General features: G+C 47.3%; 1 protein-coding gene across 1 annotated transcript; it reads left to right on the top strand.

The window, feature by feature from the left end:
• The first annotated feature begins 1,233 nt into the window (after positions 1-1,233).
• Positions 1,234-24,607, top strand: LOC117669324 (leucine-rich glioma-inactivated protein 1). Its single transcript, XM_034423667.3, has 9 exons — positions 1,234-1,848; positions 4,216-4,287; positions 10,500-10,571; positions 12,379-12,450; positions 13,684-13,755; positions 14,812-14,981; positions 18,403-18,567; positions 20,235-20,740; positions 22,279-24,607. The coding sequence occupies exons 1-9, from the start codon at positions 1,634-1,636 to the stop codon at positions 22,582-22,584; spliced, it is 1,650 nt and encodes a 549-aa protein (XP_034279558.1). The 5' UTR covers positions 1,234-1,633; the 3' UTR covers positions 22,585-24,607.
• Positions 24,608-24,647: the final 40 nt, after the last annotated feature.

Raw genomic sequence — 24,647 nt, 5'->3', positions numbered from 1 at the left:
CCCCTCCCTCTCTCTCCCCCCTCCCTCCTCTTCCTTTCTCTCCTCTTTTCTCCTCTCTCTCTCCCTCCCTCCCTCCCTCTCTCCTCTTCCTATTTTTCTCTTCCTCCCTCTCTCCCTCCCACTCCCCCACCCTCCCTCCCTCTCTCTCCCTTTCTCTTTCTTCCCCCTCCCCCTCCCCCTCTCTCCCCCTTTCTCCCTCCCTCCCCTTCCTATCTTCCTCCCTCCCTCCCTCTCTTTCCCTTTCTCTCTTTCTTCCCCCTCTCCCTCCCCCTCTCCCCCTCTCTCCCTCCCTCCCTCCCCTTCCTATCTTTCTCTCCCTCCCTCTCCCTTTCTCTCTTTCTCCCTCCTCTCTCTCCCTCTCTCTTCTCTCTCCCTCTCTCTCTCCTTCCCTCCCGCTCTCCTCTCTCTCCCCTTCTCTCCTCTTCCTCTCTCTCCCCTCCCTCTCTCTCCCCCTCCCTCCTCTTCCTTTCTCTCCTCTTTTCTCCTCTCTCTCTCCCTCCCTCCCTCCCTCTCTCCTCTTCCTATTTTTCTCTTCCTCCCTCTCTCCCTCCCACTCCCCCACCCTCCCTCCCTCTCTCTCCCTTTCTCTCTTTCTTCCCCCTCCCCCTCCCCCTCTCTCCCCCTTTCTCCCTCCCTCCCCTTCCTATCTTCCTCTCTCCCTCCCTCTCTCTCCCTTTCTCTCTTTCTTCCCCTCTCCCTTCCCCTCTCTCCCCCTCTCTCCCTCCCTCCCTCTCCTTCCTATCTTTCTCTCCCTCCCTCTCTCTCCCCCCTCTCTTCTCTCTCCCTCCCTCTCTCTCTCCTTCCCTCCTCTCTTCTCTCTCCCTCCCTCTCTCTCTCTCCCTTTCTCTTTCTTCCCCTCTCCCTTCCCCTCTCTCCCCCTCTCTACCTCCCTCCCTCCCCTTCCTATCTTTCTCTCCCTCCCTCTCTCTCCCTCCCTCTCTCTCCCTTCCCCCTCCCTTCCCTCTCTCTCTCTCCCCCCCTCTTCTCTCTCCCTCCCTCTCTCTCTCTCCCTTTCTCTCTTTCTTCCCCTCTCCCTTCCCCTCTCTCCCCCTCTCTACCTCCCTCCCTCCCCTTCCTATCTTTCTCTCCCTCCCTCTCTCTCCCTCCCTCTCTCTCCCTTCCCCCTCCCTTCCCTCTCTCTCTCTCCCCCCCCCTCTGTTCTCTCTCCCTCCCTCTCTCTCTCTCCTTCCCTCCGCTCTCCTCTCCTCTCCTCTTCCTCTCGAGCGAGGGAGAGGAGGAGAAGCCCGCAGCCTTCTGGCCGGAGGGGCAGGGCAGGGCGCGCAGGAAGCAGCGGCGGCGGCGGCGACGGGCCTCCCGTCTCCTCCTCCCCAGGAGGCTGGGATGGGGCCAGGCAGCGGTTCGAGCCGGCCGGGAGGTGGCGGCTGTGCCCAAAGCTGCCTCGGAGCCCGGCGCGCCGTGGACGGAGGCGCGGGGGCCGCTCTCGGCTGACGAGTCTTAGACCCCAAGCGGAGGAGGAGGAGGAGGAGGAGGAGGAGAGAAGCGGCGCGCGCGCGCCCCCGCTCCGCTTTGCGGTTGCCCCCCCCCCCGCCTTCCCCGGGCAAGGGGGGGAGGCCGCGGAAAGAGCCGGCGAGGAGCCCTGCCGCTGCGTCCCCCGCTCCGCCTGGCTGGCAAGATGGGCTGGAGCCGCAGGGTCGGCGGAACCGGAGCTCCGTTCCTGCTGCTGGGATTGGTGATGCTGCTGCTCCTCCTGGCCGGGCAACAGCCGAGCGCCGGCCGGAAACCTCCCAAGAGAAGATGCGCTTCGGGCTGCACCTGCACCAAGGACACGGCGCTGTGCGAGGGAGTCAAGGAGATTCCCCGCGATCTGCCCCCCAACCTCATCTCCCTGTAAGCTTCCTCTGGGCGAGGGGAAGGGGGCGCTTCTTTGAACCTCCCCCCCCCCATCTACTTTCTTTCTTTTTTCCTTCCTTCCTTCCTTCTTCTTCTTTTTTTTTTTTTAATCCCCCTCCTTGTTTAGGAGTAGCAAAAGTGCTAGTTGATCTCCCGGATGATACTGGGATGATACTGGCCTGACCTAAGTCTTTCCCCCTTTTTGAATGGAAATTTTAAATTTGGTTTTAAATTATTGGGGTTTTAAATTGGTTCAGCCAAATGATTGAATTCGTTTTAGTTTATTTTAAATTGTGTATCGATATGTTTTATTCTATGGCTGTTCACTGCCCTGAGTCCTTCGGGAATACATTATTTTATTGAATACAAATTCAATAAAATAAATAAAATAATAAATAAATAAATAAAATACACATTAAATCTATTCGGTCCCAAGATCTTCCAAGATCAAGGCTTAAACCTACAGAGAGCCCTCTCCCAAGATGAAAGCTTGGGAGTGGGTGGGCTTCCGGGGAGTAATAAGCACCCCTTCTCCAAAGGAAGACCAGCTGGACTCTCTCCTCCCCCCCCCTCTCCATCTTCTAAAAACTATCATGAAAGGGGTCGTGGGAACAGGCCAAAGATCTGCAACTCCTGGCTTGGCCCAGGCTCTTTTACTTCCAGGCTAGCCTTGCCTGCAGAGTTGAGGACAACTTTTGTGGGGGTCTCGGGGTGAGGGGGTCGGGAGAAAGGGCTGGAAGTGGCTGGGAGGAGGCAGGGACATGGAGCTAGCAAGAAGCCCCACCAAGCGCCTTGCTTTCCCTTGGTGAAAGCACCCGTCTCTGGTGCAATGATGGAAAACCAGGTTAGCCGAGAGAGAGAGAGATGTGCGGTTGGGGAGAAATGGATTTTAATCAAGAGGACACACACAAACGCACACAAATTTCGCATGAAGTCGGATAAAATTCACCAGGCATTCTTCCTCTCTCTCTCTTCTTCCTAGAGGCTCCCCTCTGAAAAGCAAGGTACCCTAATGGCTAGTTGCTTCCTCTGTTTTTTTCCAGTGTGTTTGGGGGAGGGGGGGTATCTACGGTAACAGGGCAATTTTATTTTTTTTTAAATTTGATTTATATGCCGCCCTTCTCCGGAGACTCAGGGCGGCTTACAATGTGCTAAGCAATAGCCTTCATACTTTTGTATATTTATACAAAGTCAGCTTATTGCCCCCACAATCTGGGTCCTCATTTCTCCTACCTTAGAAAGGATGGAGGGCTGAGTCAACCTTGAGCCTGGCGAGATTCGAACCTGCAGTAATTGCAGGCAGCTGGTCTTAATAACAGGGTGCTTTAGACCACTGTACTACCAAGGCTCCAATTTCCAGCAAGTCTTGCATCGTGGGATCCCCCAAAACAACAACCCTGTGAAAGAAGAGAGGCTGAGGAAAAGCAGCTGGCCCAGGTTCACCCTGAATCAGGAAAAAAACATCAATTTAGATTTCCCCCATCCGGACCTTAATCGATACAGCACGCTGGCATCCCAAAATCACGAATAGATGTCCCTCCTTGACAGGATGGGCAGATTGCTGAAACTGGCAGCTGCAAGCATTTCCCTCCTGCCACCACCGCCACTCTGCCCAAATTATTGCAGATCCCCTGAGGAAATTAGATGCAGCTTGACAAAAAACCCCCTCCCCTTTGAAACTCCAAGTAGTGCATCCATGCACACAAATGCTCCTCAAGCTGATGCAGGTAAATTCCTCCTAATAATTTATTTATTTAGCCAGGTAAGGTTGGCTCCAGAGAACTGCTCTTGTGACCCACAGGAGACGGTTCAAATGGCAACATCTAGAATTTTGGATTGCTATCCAAGGGGACTCTTGATGGTAGCTTTCTGGCTAAGCTAGGAGGAATCGAAGTGGTCCTTTCCTTTGGACCAGGTGATGGTGCAGCTGTTTTGTTGCTGAAATTATTTCTCTCTCCCTCCCTCCCTCTCTCCCTCTCCCTCCCTCCTCTCTCTTTCTCCCTTCCTCTCTCTCCCCCCCTCTCCCTCCCACCTCTCTCTCTCTCCCCCTCTCCTTCTCCCTCCCTCTCCCTCCCACCTCTCTCCCTCTCCCTCCTCCCTCTCTCCCTCCCACCTCTCTCTATCCTGTCTCCCCCTCCCTCCTTCTTCCTCTCCCTCCCTGCCTCCCTATCTCCCCCCCTCCATCCCTCTTTCTCCCCCTCTCTCCTCTTCCTCCCTCTCCCTCCCTTCCTCTCTCTCTCCCTCCCTCTCTCCTCTTCCTCTCTCTCTCCCACTCCCTCTTTCTCTCTCTTCCCCTCCCTCCTCTCTCTCGTTCTCTCCCCCTCCCTCCCTCTCCCTCTCCTCTCCCCCCCCTCTCTTTTTCAGGTGTCTCATTCGGTCCGGCTTCACCGAGGTCTTGGAAGGCAGTTTTCAACAGGTCCCGTCTCTCCAGCTGCTGTAAGGATCCTCTCGGTTGTGAGTGTTGTGGCATGCATCAAAATGTGTGTACTTTTAAGTGTTCCTCAGCCCGTATGTATGGTACATGAGAACCTGCCTCTTTTTTTTTTTTTGCTATCCAATCTCCCACTCACAGGATCTTGCCAAGAAACCTTCTGAATGTGACTCCTTTTGTCTAATGATGTAAATGCCTAGGATTTCACCCAATTCCTGATCAGGAGAATGGCAAGGATTGTGCCCTTCTTTGGTTCTAGGGGTGAATGCACTTTTTTCTCCCTTTCCTTTTGGCTTACATCGTTCTTTGTGCATCCATCAGTCCACCTTGGAAGGTCCCTCTGTGGACATTGGGGAGAGCAGTAGTCACTATGCAAAGTGTTCACGGCACATGATTCTGCTTACCTGTATATCTGGGGTCTGCTAGTTTCAGAACTCCCAATCTGACACCCTTTCCTTTAGATGTATAGGTAGTCCTTGACTTACAACGATTCATTTAATGACATTTTCAGGCACTGAAAACAGTGACTTGCAACCATTTTTCACATAACCATTGCAGCATCCCCATCTTCTTGTGATCAAAATTCGGATGCTTGGCCACAGACTCATATTTATGACCATTTCAGTGTCCTGGGGGTCATCCGGGGTGAAATGCTCCCGGTTCAGACCGGATCACCCGATCCGGTAGCGATGGAGGCAGGTGGTTTGGAGAATCCCTGCCCCTCCCCCGGTCCAGCTGAGCCGTGCGATCATCAGAGGCTTTTTTTTCCTTTTAAATGCCTCTGACGATCCAAGCTGAGTTGCCTGATCGGCAGAGGCTTTTTAAAAAATGCAACTCAGCTTGGATCGTCAGAGGCATTTAAACTTAACAACTATATGACTAACTTCACCACCGCACCGATTCACTTAACAACTGCAGCGGGAAAGGCCGTTAAATGAGGCAAAACTCAGTCGAGGACTACATGTGCCAGTCTGCAGCTTCTTCAAATATTTGATCAGCGTCCCCTCCCAGCTGCGAGTTCATCACATCTGAATATTGAGCAAGGATGAGATTATTCCCTCTGGAGTTACAAGATTAGGATTAGTCAGCGAATTAATTTTAACCTGACGATTAGCGGCACCCAATGAAACATGTCAGCAAATTTGGGCATACCTCTGTCTCTGCAGATCAGTCTACGCAAAGCAAAACAAAACAAAAATACCCGCCAACCATCCATGTATAATTATAACCGCACCGATGGCATGTCAGGACAATCACTCCTTAAAGGAGCAAAAACAGAGTGTGCACTTTTTCAAAGGCAGTATGTGCTGCCTATTGCACGCATTGGAGAATGCTTACACCCACTAAAAAAAAAGGAGAGACTCTTTAGGACAAGTTTTCTCAACCCATGGCTAGCTGGGGAATTCTGGGAATTGAAGTCCACACGTGTTTTAAAAGTTGCCAAGGTTGGGAAGCTTTGCTCTTTTTTATTTATTTTTTATTTATTTATTTATTTTCGTCAAGCATGCATTAGATAACAGATAGAAGTATAAACGTGATTATGAATACAGGATATGGATACGAATAAATGGGGACGGAAGGACAGGGATGGTAGGCACGTTGGTGCGCTTATGCACGCCCCTTACAGACCTCTTAGGAATGGGGTGAGGTCAACAGTAGACAGTATTAAGGGTAAAGTTGTGGGGGTTCAGGGAAGAAACCACAGAGTCAGGTAGGGCATTCCAGGCATTGACCACTCTGTTGCTGAAGTCGTATTTTCTGCAATCGAGTTTGGAGCGGTTTATCTTGAGTTTGTATCTATTGTGTGTTCTTGTATTGTTGTGGTTGAAGCTGAAGTAGTCATAGACAGGTAGGACGTTATAGCAGATCATTTTATATACAGCAGCACTCTGCAGGCCTCCCAAACAATCTGTCCGTGCCGTTTTTGCGAAAAACAGGCCATGCAGAGGGTTTGGGAGGCCTGCAGAGTGCTCCTGGAGGCTGGGGAGGGCAAAAACGTATTTTTTTTTCTTGTTTACCTCTTCGAAATCTTGGTGCGTCTTATACTCCAGTGCATCTTATAGTCTGAAAATTATGGGTAGGTCTTTCCAATGCCTCTTCATGTTGTACAGACTCCATTCTTTGGATGAGTGTATTTTGCCAAGCTGCTACGTGGGGTTAATTCAGTAACCACCTAAATCCCCATGTATATGGATGTGGGGAACCAGCTGTGCTATTTTACCTGTTCTCACCTGCGAATTCGCATCTCTGGGAACATTCACATGCATAGGCTTTTCATGTGGCATGCATAATACAGGTAGTCCTTGATTTGCAACAAATCATTTAATGACCGTTCAAACATCACTGAAAAAGATGACTTATGACCATTTTTCATACTGACCACCGTTGCAGCATCCCTGTGGTCACGTGACCAAAATTCAGATGCTTCGCAAACTGACTATTTATGAAGGTTGCTGTCAGCACTTCAAGCTGCGTTTACTCTAGTGCTGACATAAGAAGGAGAAGCGGAGGCGTCTGGAAAGGGATGTTTGACTTTTCACCTACTTATTTTCTCTGGAGATAATATCCCCTAGGAGATGGATGGGAGGGGGGAAATTCCTTTGAGCTGAAGCAGTAGATTAGGGGTAGAGTGATTTGGAAGATGGCCAGTGAATGCAGAGGAGTGGGGAAAGGAAAAGGAGGGTCTTGGGTCTGGAAGTCAATGTTAGCTACAATGAAGTCGGGCTTGGAATGCCGTGCTCAATAAATGAAAGTTTTCATCGAAGACTTTGTTTGAAATGCAATTTATCTGAGACGACCTCGAAACCTGACAGTTGCAGTATCCCAGGATCATATATGATCCCCTTTTGTGATCTTTGGACCGGCTAAGTCACTGGGGAAGCCAGGTTCACTTAACAACCCTGTTGCTAACGTAACCAGTGCAGTGGTTCACTTAGCAACTCTGCCAGGAGAGGCCGTAAAATGGGACAAAATTCACTTAACTGTCTCACTTAGCAACAGAAATATGGGGTTCAGTTGTGGTCGTAAGTCGAGGACTGCCTGTACTAGCCCCTAGGCATGCAAACTCATGCAACGTGGCTCTTTTCTTGCACATTCCCGACAACTACAATCAATAAGGTAACCTTTGACTTACATCCAGTCACTTAATGAGCCACGGTGGCGCAGTGGTTAAAATGCAGTACTGCTTTTAGCCACTGGCTCATATTTATGATGGTTGCAGCGTCCCGGGGTGGGGTGGGGTGTCACGTGATCCTCTTTTGTGACCTTCAGACAAGCAAAGTCAAGAGGGGGGAGCCGAATTCACTTAACAACCATGTCACTAACAACTGCAGTGATTCACTTTTTTTTTTTTTTTAATTTGATTTATATGCCGCCCTTCTCCGGAGACTCAGGGCAGCTTACAGTGCGTTAAGCAATAGCCTTCATACTTTTGTATATTTATACAAAGTCAGCTTATTGCCCCCACAAACTGGGTCCTCAATTTACCTACCATAGAAAGGATGGAAGGCTGAGTCAACCTTGAGCCTGGTGAGATTCGAACTTAACAGTAATTGCAGACAACTGGTGTTAATCACAATGCTATCAGTCTGCTGAGCCACTAGGCCCTTAACAGCTGGGGCAAGAAAGGTCATAAAACGGGGCAAAATTCACTTAACAAACGTCTCGCCTAGCAACAGAAATTTGGGGATGGGGTGGGGTCCATTGTGTTCGTAAGTCAAGGACTATCTATGTGCTCATCGTATAAAGGAGGATGTTAGCATATCCACATATGAACACGGGCCTGCTTTTGAACTAGTGAACCATTGTAACTGCTCATTTTAATGGAAAACGTGCCTAATGAAAAATATGGTTTTTTTCCCCCATTTGCAACCTAGGAAACAGACATTGGCAAAGCAATAGTGACTAGTTTCTTTTTCTTAATCAATGAGCTGCCTACTAATCTTGGCTATTTTGGGTCTGGAAGCCTCCTAATCCCATGTGCCTATTCAGAATGGGATTTAAAAATACGCTTCTGAGAAAGACATTCATTCAAGACATTCTATATTTCCCCACCACCACCACCACCACCATCATGTGCTCCGAAACTCATCGCTGTGGTTGAAAAAAACGGATTTTAAAAAAACTCTATATGACCTCTGACTCATTGCTAGACCAAGGGAAATTTCAGGCAGGAAACAATTAGAACCATTTCTACAATCTGGGCTTCGTGGTCTGCTTTAACATTTCAAAATGCTCAAAGGAACGTCTGCAAATATTTTTTAGCCCAACCAGTTGGTGGTTGATTACAAAGGGGGAACGGGATGGGGACCAAGGTTGATGATGGGAATGGGAGGTTACCTGGCAAACGGGGACATCTTTACTAAACTGCGATGCAGGTCATCTTGTCCCAGTCTTTCTTACCTGGCCTAGGTTGCTGCTTTCCATAGCACTGAGCCCCCCGTGGCTTGTCTGGCCCCTGCATTCTGATCCTAGTTACCTGCCCCCGATTGTAGAAAGAGCTACAGGGGAGTCCCAAAGGTGCTTTTTTCAAGAGGCAACTGGACTTCCTTGTTTTTCTTTGAAGAGGTTTCACTTCTCATCCAAGAAGCTTCTTCAGCTCTGACTGGATGGTGGGGGAATGGAAGGATTTATGAGTCTGTGTTGTCTGCATCCCCAACTGCCTGTGCCTGTGTTCAATAGTGAAGGGACACAGGGCAGAGAACATCCTGCAGAAAGCAGAGCTCCACAACACAACACAGTCCTTTCAGCAGTTCCAAGAAGGCTCCACAACCCATTTGCACTACTCAGGTAACCTGATGAAACAGATAGACCTCCAGCTGGCCTCAACCGCTCTCTAAAAAGATTATTATATGTATATGAAATCTTTTTTTTTTCCCCAAAATATTTTTTATTTTTTCCAATATAACACTTAAAATACATCTCTTTCGAGAGCTAAGTCTCGATCCGGTCATGAATAGGTACAATTGCTTACATTTTAAAAAGGCTCCATTCACAATTTCCCATTATATCTTTTAAAATTCAAAATCAAAACATAGAAAAAAATTTTAGTCAAAGCTCTACAGTAAAAGTTCGAAACCTATAAGAACAAGTTTTAATATAAATTCTAACATCATCATCTAAACAAATCTATTATATCAATACAATTTTAATTTCAAATTAACTCACTCATTTTTATTTCTATTAGTCAATCTTAATCATATCTTGTTCTTCTTCACCTTATATCTTTTTCCATCAGTATCAAAAAAGATTTTTTTAGCAATATTCTAACCTCTTGTTCTAATTATTTACCTTACAATTTTATCACCACAAATCTTGATTTCAAATTCTATACCACTTCATTCTTATTACACTTTATATAGCAAAGTTCTATCTAATTCTTAGTTTCTTGACCCTTTCCTTAATTCTTAATATCTTAAACTTTATCAATTTATCTTTGATTTTATCTCCCTCCCTATATATGTATATGAAATCTTAATCTGTTCACCGCCCTGAGTCCTTCGAGAGAAGGGCAGTATAGAAATTAAATAAATAAATAAATAAATAAATAAATAAATAAATAAATAAATAAATAAATAAATAAATAAATAAAAGAATGCAAATGACCAGCTGTCTGCAAGGAACGTAAATCCTTCCATTCCCCACCATCCAGTCAGCGCTGATGAAACTTCTTGGATGAGAAGTGGAACGTCTTCAAAGAAAAAACAAGAAAATCCAGTTGCCTCTTAGAAAAAGCACCTTTGGGGCAACCATGACCTGGATGACGGAGAATCTCCATAGACATTTAGCTATAGGCATTAGATGTTATCTCTTGCCAGTTTTAATCCCAGTTTTGCTGGGCCATTCCTCAACGGATGTTGCAAGACCTGATGCCCTAAAGGCCTTCTCAACCCACGCCCACTCAGTCGGCCAGCCCAGTGAGTGGCATCAAGCTGGCCACACCCACACCTGCCCGGCCCCCCGAGGTCAACCACAGCCCTGATACAGCCCTCAATGAAATTGAGTTTGACACCCCTGCCCTAGGCTGTCACTTCCCTGACCCTTAGCACGTGGTCTTCTTCTCTTCCCATCCTGCAACACTCCTGATTGTTCAGAGCACTTTTGTTCTTCATAGAGGTGGCATTTCCTTTAGGGACCCTCTATAAGTGGCTCTTTCTCCTCTGTATTCCTTTCAACTGACCAGCTTGCCTCCTTTCCTCCCAACCTTCTCCCCCTTTAGCTTGATCACTTACAACTCCCTGGAACTGATTGGGGACGACGCTTTTGTGGGACTGATACACCTGGAATATCTGTAAGTATGCAACAGTGGGGGGTGGGGGTGGGGGTGGGAAAAGAGAAGCAAGTACATCAGTGAGGACCAAGATGGGTTGACACCAGCCATTTGCCAAGGCTCAGGATCTCGTTCAACGACAGGATAGCAGGGCCCCTTCCCATGTGATGGGATAGCAGCGACCCTCATTCATTACTCCCACCAAGGACTTTGGTGAGGGTGGATGGAGTCACAGTCTATCAACACCTAGGTGTTCTGTCCCAGCTACGGATCCCAAAAAACACAGCACACAAAAACTCTGAACAAAACTTAGTTTACTCAAATAACGCAGTTTTAGCAAATGCCGTCTGTTAATAAGCGTTCTTAACAGCCTGCCAGAATTCCACAGATAAGATAGAGTCTTACTAGAGTTGGCAGAAAGCCCAGAAGCAAGGTTGCACAGACATCCCAACACGATGATTAGCCAACTAAAGTTGTTTCCTGCAGCTTGTTACAAGCTGCGTACTTTCTTAAATAGGCTAAGGGAGTGGCCAATTAGCCCCAAGCCTTACTCTCAAGGAGACCTCCTCCTGAAGAACCACTCCTGCCTTTTGGCAGCTCTGGGTGCCCCTGCATTGAGAAGAGGCTCCTCCTCTTCCTCCTCTTCACTTAAAGGAGCCTCTGGAGGGTCTGAAGGCCCTGACTGAATCCCTGCCTCTGGCACCGCATCTTCTTCAGCCTCCTTGCTGTCCGACTTGAGCGCCGGCTGCACAGGCTGCTGGCGCAGCACCAAACCAGCCTCCTTGTCGTCGGGATCAGCAACAATCTGCGCAGGCTGTTGGCGGGCCACAACACTAGGACTGTTGTATGTTGCTAGATAAGAGGCAGAGATGACAGTATAGCTCATAAAGAGAGGGGCTCGTAAGATTTAAGAGATTGAGTTGTAGCTATGGAACTATATGGAGAAACTGTCGGAAGGGGCTGTCACAGATAAGAAGGGATTGACTTATTCTCCAACGCTCCAAAGGGCAGGGCGTTAAAGAGAAAGCCAACTTAGAAGTAAGGAGAAATTGTTTGTCAGTGAGAACAATTAATCAACGGATCAGCTTGCCTCCTGGAGTTGTGGATGCTCCAACACTGGAGGTTTTAAAAAATAGATTGGACAGTCATTTGGTCAGGATGGTGTAAGCTCTCCAGCCCTGAGCAGGGGGTTGGACTAGTAGACCTCTGAGGTCCCTCCCAGCCAATGATTCTATGTTCTATGAACCGTGTAAGTCTGAAAAGAACCCAACAGGGGAATGGATGTACAGTAAAATGTGCAATCAGCTTTATTTTCCTTCATTCATTAAACTTTCATTCCAACATCTAGAAGGTTATATGTGGCTGATCCCAGATTTAGAGCTCATTTGCTTTTGTTTTCTTTTTCTTTTTTCTGTTGTGCAGGTTTCTTTATTTGTCAATTTATGGTGCTGCCTTTCTTTCTCCCAGAAGCAAAAGGCAATGTGTAGCAGTGGTTCTCCTCCATTTCTGATTTTCTCCTCACAAGAAGAGCTCTGTGAGGCAGGCTGGGTTGAGAAAGCTTGACTGGCCCCAATCCCCCCCAGGATCTGAGGATTGATGTTAGCCCAGTGTTTCTCAACCTTGGTAGCTTGAAGATGGGTGGGCTTCAACTCCTAGAAACCCCCAGCCAGCAGCGCTGGCTGGGGGATTCTGGGAGTTGAAGTCCACCCATCTTCAAGCTACCAAGGTTGAGAAACACTGTGTTAGCCCATCCTTCGTCCAACCTCTTAACCATTGCCCTGTCTCATTTTTGCTCCTTTCCTGAGACTTACCGGGACTTCTCTTCCAGGTTCATTGAACAAAACAGACTAGAAGCCATCTCCAAGAATGCCTTCAGAGGTCTGAAGACTCTTCTTCATCTGTGAGTACTTTGTGGGACAATCTTCCTGGTTCCTCTTTGGACTTCTGGAGTTCCGGCAAAGTTTACCATGCAACTTGACTTACTGTTTATTTATTAGTTGTTTTTTTTATATCCACCCTTTATTTTGGGCAAACTTAAAGCAACATACATGCTTTGAGGATCTCACCTGGCAATTTAGCCTAAGAGCCAGTGGTGAAATCCAATTTTTTTTACTACCGGTTCTGTGGGCGTGGTGTGGCTTGGTGGGCTTGATGGGCATGGGAGGGGAAGGATATTGCAAACTCTCCATTCCAGAGGTGGGTTTCAGCAGGTTCTGACCAGTTCTGGAGAACCGGTAGCGGAAATTTTGAGTAGTTCAGAGAACCAGTAGTAAAAATCCTTACTGGCCTTGCCCACATCTATTCTCTGCCTGCCAAGTCCCAGCTGATTGGGAGGAAATGGGGATTTTGCAGTATCCTTCCCCTGGAGTGGGGTGGGAATGGAGATTTTACAGTATCCTTCCTCTGGCACACCCGCCATGCCACGCCCACCAAGCCATGCCACGCCCACCAAGCCACACCCACAGAACTGGTAGTAAAAAAATTTGAAACCCATGACTGCTCCATTCCCACCCCACTCCTGGGGGAAGGATATTGCAAAATCTCCATTCCCACCCCACCCCTGGGGGAAGGATATTGCAAAATCTCCATTCCCACCCCACTCCTGGGGGAAGCATATTGCAAAATCCCCATTCCCACCCCACTCCTGGGGGAAGGATATTGCAAAATCCCCCTTCCCACCCCACTCTGGGGCCAGCCAGAGGTGGTATTTGCCGGTTCTCCAAACTACTCAAAATTTCCGCTACTGGTTCTCCGCACTGCTCAAATTTCCACTACCGGTTCTCCAGAACCTGTCAGAACCTGCTGGATTTCACCCCTGCTAAGAGGGCACTAATTTTGCTTGGATGCCTTGATTATCCCAAACACTCCTTTATTTTTTGGATTTTGGTGCTGTCTGTTGTTTGCTTGCAGACATTACTCAACAAGGTAACATTATCATCACTAATGAGGTTAACCTAGTTAGGTAATGAAACAACTCCAGGCAAACAACCAAGCTAGGAGAGAGGGATCTGCATCCCAACCCTGAGCTAGAGATATTCTCTTCTGTTGGGGCTGCTTCCCTTCAACGCACGGCATGTTCTCAGATCTGCCAACTTGCTTTAAGGATATTCTTTTTCCTTCCCATTTTTCACAGGAATTTAGCCAACAACAACTTGCAGACCTTACCAAGGCACCTCTTCCGAGGCCTGGATTCGCTGACTTCAGTGTAAGTTGAGTCCAGCAGAAAGAAACAAGGGTATGGTTTTGGATAGAAAATGTTGTTACTCAAGCCTAACCTCCACTCCTGGTCATGAGGACAACCAAAGGACACAGCTCCAAACAGATCAATATCTCACACCAAAGATGGTTGGAGATTATAGGTCAACTGTCCGCTGGCTTTCAGATGGCTTAGACCAGGGGTCTCCAACCTTGGCAACTTTAAGCCTTGTTGTTGTTGTTAGTCGCGAAGTCGCGTCCGACCCATCGCGACCCCATGGACAACGTTCCTCCAGGCCTTCCCGTTCTCTGTCATCCTCTGGAGTCCATTTAAGCTCACGCCGACTGCTTCAGTGATTCCATCCAGCCACCTCGTTCTCTGCCGTCCCGTTCTTCTTTTGCCCTCAATCGTTCCCAGCATTAGGTTCTTCTCCAGTGAGTCCTTCCTTCTCATTAGGTGGCCAAAGCATTTGAGTTTCATCTTCAGGATCTGGCCTCCTAAAGAGCAGTCAGGGTTGATCTCCTCTAGGACTGACCGGTTTGATCGCTTTGCAGTCCAAGGGACTTGCAGGTATTCTTCTCCAGCACCATAGTTCAAAGGCCTCAATTCTTTGACGCTCAGCCTTTCTTATGGTCCAACTTTCACAGCCATAAATTGCAACTGGGAAAGCCATAGCCTTGACTATATGCACTTCTGTTGGCAGGGTGATGTCTCTGCTTTTGAGTATGATGTCTAGATTTGCCCTAACTTTCCTCCCCAGGAGCAAGTGTCTTTTAATTTCTTGGTTGCAGTTGTATTATGTAGAATATGGTGATTGATATAAAAATAACTCTATTGTTCTACGCTCTCTATGTTCTATTTTCTGGTTATGGCTTGGAGGAAGAAGAGAAGGGTGTGAATTACGGCAAGAGAGAGATGGGCTGGCTGAAGAATTAACCATCCTCAGCTCCAAGTGCTTGAAGCATGGGAAGGCATTCCCCACGGACACGAAGCTGGCCCTGGGTGAACGTTTGGCTGCCACCCTGCCCTCCTGGTGATCACCCACCCACTTTTCTTCCCCAACAGGGACTTGCGGGGAAATTCTTTCCATTGCGACTGTAAGCTGAAATGGCTGGTGGAGTGGTTGAGCCACACCAGCGCCTTGGTGGAGCCCATCGAGTGCCACTCGCCGGCTGAGCTGAACCGCACCAGTCTCAGCGAACTGCGCCCTGGAGGGTTCAATTGCATCACCACTGGTAGGTCATCCTTTGTCCTTTGGATTCCCTCCAGCGAGGACGGACTGCCAGCCCCACCATGAGTCAAAGGCAGGGAGTTGCCTCCATCAGCAAGTATTACTATCCAGCTAAAGGGTCAGCCAAATGGGTTAGCTCGTTGCTTTGTTTCTCCCTAATGGAGAGAAGAATGGCCTTTGTTGACTATTTTCTGCTCCTATATTGCCATTCTGATTATTGTGGCTTTTCTGTCTTGAGTACCCAAAAAAAGACCTCGCTTGACATTGGATTCCCTTCAGTGGTGAAATGTAAAATTTGTTACTACCGGTTCTGTGGGCGTGGCTTGGGGGGGGTTTAATGTGACAGTGGGCATGGCCAACCTTTTTTTTTAACTTTTAAAAGCATTTTTTCTACAACCTCTTCAGCCGAAGAGGTTGTAAAAACATGCTTTTAAAAGCCTCTGATGATCAGGCAACTCAGCTGGAATCGTCAGAGGCTTTTAAAAGCATTTTGTTCTACAACCTCTTCAGCCGAAGAGGTTACAGAAAAAAAAATGCTTTTAAAAGCCTCTGACGAGCCCAGCTGAGCCATGAGATCATCAGAGGCTTTTTGTTTTGTTTTGTTTTAAAAGCATTTTTTCGGCCGAAGAAGTTATAGAATAAATGCTTTTAAAAGTTAAAAAAACAGCCTCTGATGATCGCGCGGCTCAGCTGGGCATGGGTGGGGGCAAAGGGATTTTTGCTACCAGTTCTCCGAACCACCCGCCACCATCGCTACCGGATCGGACGATCCGGTCCGAACTGGGAGCATTTCACCCTTGATTCCCTTGCAGGGAAAGTCAAAAGATTTTATTCAAGTAGCCAAATGTCTTAGAGCAGCGATCATTAACTGGTAGTCCGTGGACCACTGGTGGTCTGCGAGAAAATTTTGGTGGTCCACAGAGAAATGGTTTGAATTTTTTTAAAACAATTTTTTATTTTTTTTTCAGACACACAAGCATAAAATACATAATTTCTGAACAGAGTATTGACCGAGTCAAAATTCATACTGCTTATTTTCTCCATATTTACTATATATACTCCAATTTCTGCCAATATTTTACTTTCCCCCTTTTATCTATATTTTTAATAAAATATATAATCAATATTACCATCTGCCCTCGCCTCCTTCTCTTCACCTATCTCAAATTTTTAATCTATTGAAACCCTTTACTTTAAGCACAGTCACTCAAACGTTTAATTTTTCACAGTTATTTCTTTAGTGTCAATTTTTTCCCAAAGATGGACCAAATTTTATCTAATTATTTGCATTTTTTTATATTGCACTAAATCAGGGGTCCTCAAACTACGGCCACTGGGCCAGATACGTTCAATGAATGCTTGTGTTGCTGCAGAGAGTCTCCCCCTTCAGGGTCTTCTTGTGTAGGTCGGAGGGGGGCAGAAATTCCGACTCGGGGTCTACTTCAGCCTCCTGGTATGGGGCTTTGGGCGAAGGCTGGAGGGAAGCACTGCTGGTGGCGAAGAGCCAGTGGGCCTCATTCCAGTGGGACAGCATCATGGCCTAGAACTGGCTGACCATCTCAGCCTGCTGAGCCTCCAGGTGCCTATACCTGGCCTTGCACTCCCGCAGGTCTTCCCTCTGCTTGGAAAGCCTATGCTCGTAGTCCTCATTGAGGTGCCTCTGCTGAGCCTCCTTCTCAGTCAGATCCATTTTTTAAAAAAATTTTTATTTATTTTTATATGCCGCCCTTCTCCGGAGACTCAGGGCGGCTTACAATGCGTTAAGCAATAGCCTTCATACTTTTGTATATTTTATACAAAGTCAGCTTATTGCCCCCACAAACCGGGTTCTCATTTTACCCACCTTAGAAAGGATGGAAGGCTGAGTCGACCTTGAGCCTGGTGAGAATTGAACTCGCAGTAATTGCAGGCAGCTGGATGTTAAATGCTGCCTTAGTAGGAGTCATTAGCCTCCTACGCCACTCAGGCTCTTTGAACTGAGCCAGCTGTTTTGCCAACTCTTTCTCATGGTGGCTGCTTAGCTCCAACAACTGCTTCCTGTTGGGGCCCTAAGGAGCCCGGGCAGGCGAGGAGTAATGAGTAGAGGTTGGCAAGGTGCCCCTCAAAGTGAGTGACATCGAGTTGGCCACGCCCACCCAACTGGTCATTAGGCAGATCGTATTAGTGGTCCGCGGGATTTAAAATTATGAATTTAGTGGTCCCTGAGTTCCGAAAGGTTGGTGACCCCCGTCTTAGATTGACTCTTCCCTCCTTAGGGAATTTGTAGCCATGGAAATGGAAGAAGTTGGAATTAATCTCCAGATGCGACAAACAGAAAGTGTACAGGGGTCCTTGGTGTTCTCTGAGCTTGCTTGTTTTCCTTCAGATGTTTCCTTACCCAAACTAGGTAGCATCATCAGTGCTAATAAGGAGTGGGATTTGCTGTCAGTTTATATTCTGGTGTCTTTTTCTGTCAGTGTGGGTTGGGTTGGTCTTAGAGGTTCTTTGGCTGGGGCTGCTTACTGATGGCTCTTTGGCAGTTTCTTGATTGGGGTGTTGTTTACTTTTCTTTCTTTTTTTTTAATTTGATTTATATGCCGCCCTTCTCCGGAGACTCAGGGCGGCTTACAATGTGCTCAGCAATAGCCTTCATCCTTTTGTATATTTATACAAAGTCAGCTTATTGCCCCCACAACTGGGTCCTCAATTTACCTACCTTAGAAAGGATGGAAGGCTGAGTCAACCTTGAGCCTTGGCGAGATTCGAACCTGCAGTAAGGTTCACAGACATCTGGTTGTCAATGTTGGAAGCAATATTCTGGATTAGATGGATTCTTGGCTCTGCAATGGACCACTTTTTGTTAGTCTGAAAGCTGAATTTGACCTTTTGGGAAGCCTGCTGGGGGATGCAATTCCAAGAATTCGGAAGAGCCAGGATGAAACCTAAATTTGGCTCCTTGTTGCATTAAAAATTGCCATTCAGTAGCAACTTCAGGGCAGGTTTGAAAGCACAGCCAAATTTTTGCAAGGCGATGCAAGGAATTCAAGCTTACAAATTCTTCTCCCTTGCTCTGGGTCAGAGGTCTCCAACCTTGGCAACTTTAAGCCTGGCGGACTTCAACTCCCAGAATTCCCCAGCCAGCTGGAGTTGAAGTCTGCCAGGCTTAAAGTTGCCAAGGTTGGAGACCCCTGCTCTGGGTTGACCCAGCAGGATTCATCCTTGTGGATCGGCCACAAGACATAGCAAAATAAATCATAACGAGGCAAATAAAGATGTTCTGCGTGGAACCCTTTAAACACAGCATCAGCCCTTGCAGAAATGCATTTATTAATGAACTGCATTCCAGGCTGCCAACTGAGTTTCCCACTTCTGAATAGTTGAAGGCCACCAGGGTTGCGAGATTCCACTCCCTGGTCGAATGCTAACTCCCACCTTCCTCCCCACAGAACTTGTTCTCTTTGACACTTTGCCAGAGCAGTCTCTTTCAATAGAAACGTTCGTCTATCACGATGAAGAGAATTTGGTGGTTGCACAGCCCTTTACTGGACGGTGCAACTTCATGGAGTGGGACCACGTGAGTGGGAAATTTCGCAGCTATGCCACTATCAATGGTAAGAAACCCAGAAACACACAACAACAATCACTTTTCTCCCGCCAGCATTACTAGGTGGAGGCATTGCCTTCGTTGTTCAGAAACATACAGTGGGGAACATTTAGCAGCGCCAAACTACACCCCATAATAAATAAGGAGCTATCTTCTCTACCTTTTTTTATGCCTATCAACTTTCTCTGTAGTTTGTAGGTCTTTAAGCTATGGTCTGTATTTAGCGCCAATCCTAAGAGAAGAGCAGACAGAGATGGAGGGCGGAGTTAAGTGTGTCATCAGATTAGAGTCCTTGCATTCCCACAAGTACTCCAAGCTTAGCCCATCCTCAATTCCGTTGACCTTTATCTGACACCAATTTAGCAGTAAACTTTAATTAACCAAGTTGTTGTGTATATTCTTGAATAAATATTCTATGCCAAGGGTCCCCCACCCCCCAGGCCATGGACCGGTACTGGTCTGCGGTATGCCAGCAACTGGTCCACACAAACAAGCAAAGCCCCATCCGTGGGATGCAGACAACATGCAAACCCACACCCCCTCCGGTCCACAGAAAAACCTTTCTCCATAGAACCAGTCCCTGGTGCCCGAAAGATTGGGGGCCGCTGTTCTATGCTACGTGCTGATTCTTTGCAGCTGTCAACTATTGCCACTTGATAGCAAAATGAAGGGCACAAGTTCCCACTGAGATTTGGGCAGGAATGTTCTTTCTGCGCAAACTCAGAAAGCTCAAACTGCCCAAAGAGCTGCTGATTCAGTTCTTCAGAGGAATTATTGAGTCTGTCATCTGCACCTCTATAACTGTCTGGTTTGGTTCTGCAACCCAACAAGACAGATACAGACTTCAGAGGATAATTAGAACTGCAGTAAAAATAATGGCTACCAACCTGCCTTCCATTGAGGACCTGTATACTGCACGAGTCAAAAAGAGGGCTGTGAAAATATCTACAGACCCCTCACATCCTGGACATAAATTGTTTCACTCCTACCCTCAAAACGACGCTATAGGGCACTGCACACCAGAACAACTAGACACAAGAACAGTTTTTTCTCGAATGCCATCACTCTGCTAAACAACTAATTCCCACAACACTGTCAAATAATTTACTAAGACTGTATTACTATTATTCTTGTCTTCCTTACTAGTATCTATCTCTTCCCACTTATTACTATAACCATGTTGCTTGTATCTTTCAATTATATTGTTTTTATTTGTTTCCTAGCACGATTTGATAGCTTATTGGTAACCCTGACTATCACTAAGTGTTGTATCTTTTTAATCTTGATGAATGTTTTTTATTCTCCTTATGTACACTGAGAGCATATACACCTAAGACAAATTCCTTGTGTGTCCAATCACACTTGGCCAATAAAGAATTCTACTCTATTCTAAAAAAATAAATAAATAGCAGCACACTATTAAAAGAGCTTTTCATACCTCAAAAACAAATAAATTGTCTTTAAACTGCGTAGGGTAGGAGGAAATAAGATACCAAGAACTGTTCACTTGGATGGCATGACATTCTGGTCTCATCTTCTACATCCTTGCTGGCCCCAAAATATTGAGAAGAACAGTACAGATCCCAATGGCAATGCCATCATTAAGACAATTAATGTAACTAGGTAACTCTAATGTAAGAAGGCTTCCAGTGACTCCCCCTTTCTCCTTCTCAGGTTCTTCCACTGTGGTCTGCAAACCCTTGGTGATTGAGGGCGAACTCTTCGTAGTTGTAGCTCAGCTCTTCAGAGGGTCCCACATCTACAAGCGACATGAAACTACAGGACAGTTCCTGCACACCCAGGTCATCGAGAGCTCACGCATCCGTAAGCCCAATGACATCGAGGTCTTCCGAATGGAGGGAGACTGGTATTTCATCATGGCTGACAGTTCCAAGGCCGGCTCGACCACCTTGTACCGCTGGAACGGACACGGCTTCTATTCCCACCAGTCCTTGCATTCTTGGTATCGTGACACGGATGCTGAATTTCTGGAGATTGCAGGCAAGCCCCACCTCATCTTGGCCAGCAGCTCTCAGCGCCCGGTCGTCTATCAGTGGAACAAGCAGCAATTTGTGCGCCGTACGGACATTCCTGATATGGATGATGTCTACGCTGTCAAGCATTTCAAGGTCAAGGACGACGTGTACATTTGTTTGACGCGGTTCCTTGGAGATTCCAAGGTGAGATGGGAGGTTGGGGTGGTTGGTTGGTTGGCATTGTACCTGCTTCACTGCGGTCACACATTTCACCAAACCACACCGATGTGGTTTGAATACAACCTCCAGAAATGTGGCTATTTGGCGTAGCATGTTGGGGGAATCCAACCACTATGGCTTGCAGATCAGAGGTTGTAATAGGAGTGAAATCCAGCAGGTTCTGACAGGTTCTGGAGAACCGGTAGCGGAAATTTTGAATAGTTAACTGGCAAATACCACCTCTGGCTGGCCCTAGAGTGGGGTGGGAATGTAGATTTTGCAATATCCTTCCCCTGGAGTGAGATGGGAACGGAGATTTTGCAGTATCCTTCTCCACACCCACTAAACCATGCCCACCAAGCCACGCCCACAGAACTGGTAGTAAAAAAAAAATAGATTTCATCACTGGGTTGTAAGTGAGCATATGTGGGCCTTAGGATCTGGTGGCGTTTTCAAGTAAACCTGATGCAAGCTTTGAAGATAGCCTGTAGGGGAATATATTTGTGCTTGGTGAAAACTTGTATCTGCTGCCAGTCAAAAACATGTCTCAGTGAGAAGGACAAGTTATTAAAGTTGATGGCTTGAAGGCTGGACAGATCTAGAAGTGACCTCCAGATATATTGAATGATAGCTTTCTGTCTGAACCCCCAAAATGCAATGCACATGCAGCCCCCGCGCATGCGGCCCAGCCCACCACGCATGCGTGTGCGCTCCCATGTGCCTCACCCACCACGCATGCACTGCAGAGACCCGAAGACCAGCTGGCCAGCGGGAGGCGCGCGCGCATGCGGAGCTGAACTGGGGTGACGGCTTGCGTGCCATCAGAGAGGACTCTGCGAGCCACCTCTGGCATGTGTGCCATAGGTTCGCCATCACGGCTGTAAGTCCTCCAGTTAGAAGTTCTGGGACTTTAATGAGTTCCTCCATTAAGTACATTTCAATCTATGCCTTAATGGTTCTTGCGAGGTCATGATCCCAGGAGAAGAGAAAATGCCAAGACATAGGGTTCAATCTTGGCTCAATCAACTATAATTTATTGGGCAAAGATAAATCGGTTTCTCTTTTCCAATGTGTCATCGGTTATGAATCAGGTAGATTGCTCATTGAGAAATAAATGAAATCCCTCCCTTTAGTTAACCCCCCGTTTTTTTCCATTGTCCTTACATACTGAACATTAGGTTCCTTTCCCCCATAATAACACTCCCCCATAATAACACTCACTAATAACACTCCCCCATAATAACACGTGTTTCGCTCGCAGGTGTCACCTCTGCACATGCGCAGAGCCTTCTGTGCATGTGCAGTGTCAAAAACAGGACGTGATGACGTCTGGGTGGGCGGGTGGGCGGAGCCTCCCACAGCCGCCGCTACCAGTTTGCCCAAACCAGATAGAACTGGCTGAATACCACCATCTTTCTAAGACTTGCTGCGGTCTTAGTGGCTCTGGGCTTGCACACCTTTAGACCCTTTGACTGAAACGATCGTCAAGAAATTGCATTTGAGTCCTGTTCTGCTCTCCACAGGTGATGCACTGGGATGGGTCCATGTTTCGAGATGTCCAGCATATGCCTTCTCGTGGCTCCATGGTCTTCCAACCGCTGAGCATCGCCGGCTATCGCTACGCCTTTCTTGGCAATGACTACTCCTTCAGCAAAGTCTACCGCTACGACCCCATCACTGGCCTCTTCCAGCACTTCCAGGAGCTCAACACCCAGGCCCCGCGTTCCTTTGCCCACCTCAACGTTGACAAGCAAGACTTCCTGGTTGCCTCCAGCTTCAAGGGCAAGACACATATTTACCGTCACCTCATCATCGATCTGAGTGCCTGAGCCCAGCAACAGTGGGGCTGGGGGGCGGCCGGGGGGGCATTGATTGAGGGTAGGAGGCAGCTACCGCAGGGAGAAGCAGCCCAGGAGAAGACCCGTTGGCTCCTGGGAAGTGCAGTACCAGAGGCATCCAGTAGGGGGACAGCATTTGGAAGCAGATGCTGTTGAGGGTGCAGGTCTCCAATGGCACAAGATAACAGCTGGCCAGCAGGTGGGAGTTAGGTGACTTAAGAGCCATAATCAATCACTAGCAAATGCAACTTGAGTGGCAGCAGAAGTCAGCAGATTTTTCTTTTCTTTTGACCTGCCAAATGATGATAAACTGATGCTGCCATTGCCGGAAGAGCAATCCTCTCAGCCACTTCTTACTAGGTGGCTCAGTGGCTAAGACACATGAGCTCGTCGACCGGAAAGGTCGCTGGATCAAATCCCTAGTACAGGTCTCCTGCGTGAGCAGAGGGTTGGACTAGATGACCTCCAAGGTCCCTTCCAACTCTGTTACTGATACTCAGAAGGCACTTCGTTTTATAGGGAGGTCAATCCTATCCAGAATTGCTCAGAATTTCCATTCTTTTTTTTCTCCCCCCCACTTATCATTTCCTAACAAGGATGAGGTCGATTCGGTTGGATTTTCTTCTTCCCTTTTAATGAATTCCTGGAAAGTTTTTTTTTTTTTTTTGGCTTATTTTGCCTGCTTGCTTGTATGGCTGTTTTCTGTTGAAAACTTTTTTTGAAAAAAAAAAATTGTGCAATCCTGCATCAGATAACTGTAACCTATGCGTGCCTGTTCAAAAAAAGCAAACACCAACTTAACGGCTAAATTCACACAATGCGGACAGGGCCATTTACAGTGGTGTTGATAGCTTGGGATTCAGGTTTTTCGGGGGGGTGGGGAGGATCTTAAATCTATTCTGGAAACCAGGCCACAATGTTATTATATGGGGGGGGAGGGGTTTGGCTCTCCCAAATCATGGGCCCAAAACATTGTGCGAATACAGCCAAAGAATCTTGGATCCCCTTTAAATGTCTTATGATTTAAGCTTTGTATGTTATATTTGAGTTGCGGTGGCGCAGTGGTTAGAGTGCAGTACTGCAGGCTGCTTCTGCTGGCTGCCGGCTGCCTGCAATTTGGCAGTTCGAATCTCACCAGGCTCAAGGTTGGACTCAGCATTCCATCCTTCCGAGGTGGGTAAAATCAGGACCCAAATTGTTGGGGGCAATAGGACTGTGAAGCACCGGTATATAAGTCTAAATGCTATTGCTACTTCTCTAGGAATAAATCCCGTTGATTTTAAACTGGGATTAACAGCCCAGGCCATACATACTGGTCTGCCCCCTACTCAGTCCTACTGGAAGCCTGCCTCAACCTTTCCTTGAGATAGGCTGCATTTTCCGATGAACATTTTCCTGCGTTCAGGGGACGTTTTCCCAAAGCAGATCTACATCAAGTAACGTTACAGTCATCTGCTGGTTGCACCCAGTATGTTTTAATGGCCGTTTTCTATTTCCCAGTTTAAGGATGTATAAACATAACACAATGTTCGCCATCGAACTATGTCAGGGAGAGACATGACCGAAGCACAAGCTTAGCATTAAGCACCCAAGGGGGGTCTCAGGAAATCTCGATCAACTGGAGAAGGACTTTAGAGGGGGGGTGGGGGAAAGAGAACAAAGTAATATAGGAGGCGCATGGACTCATCGACAGAACGGAGAAGATGGGAGCCATTCTGGACAGAACTGTTCGCTGAAACAGAGGTGGACTTGCAAGAAATACAGTCCGGCATTTATAGTCCAACCTCGTAAATAGCCATCATCTTATTCAGAGTCATCAAATCTCCTTCTAGGAGTAGAGTTACTCTATTGTATACCTTCCTCTCGGTGGACTGGGAGAGACACAGCTCAGGCAGAAAAGACACCACGTGTGGGTTTCTTCAGAAGGACACGTTTTGATTTCCTCTATGGGCTTCCCTTCGCGATGCGGCATCCCACATACAATACATTGTAAATAAAAGTCAATATATTTGTTTGTGGGCTCATGAATGTTCGGGCTTGTCTCCACTTTCCAG

This window comes from Pantherophis guttatus, chromosome 10 (assembly GCF_059756535.1).
Source record: "Pantherophis guttatus breed Tessera chromosome 10, ASM5975653v1, whole genome shotgun sequence".
Lineage (NCBI taxonomy): Eukaryota > Metazoa > Chordata > Lepidosauria > Squamata > Colubridae > Pantherophis > Pantherophis guttatus.
The sequence above is the reverse complement of the archived record's forward strand: the minus strand, read 5'-3'. Positions and strand labels throughout refer to the sequence as shown.

Coding starts and splice junctions, on each gene's coding strand:
- LOC117669324 (XM_034423667.3), top strand. CDS start 1,634: ATGGGCTGGAGCCGCAGGGTCGGCGGAACCGGAGCTCCGTTCCTGCTG. Junction 13,756..14,811: donor CTGGATTCGCTGACTTCAGT/GTAAGTTGAGTC, acceptor CTTCCCCAACAG/GGACTTGCGGGGAAATTCTT. Junction 14,982..18,402: donor GTTCAATTGCATCACCACTG/GTAGGTCATCCT, acceptor TCCTCCCCACAG/AACTTGTTCTCTTTGACACT.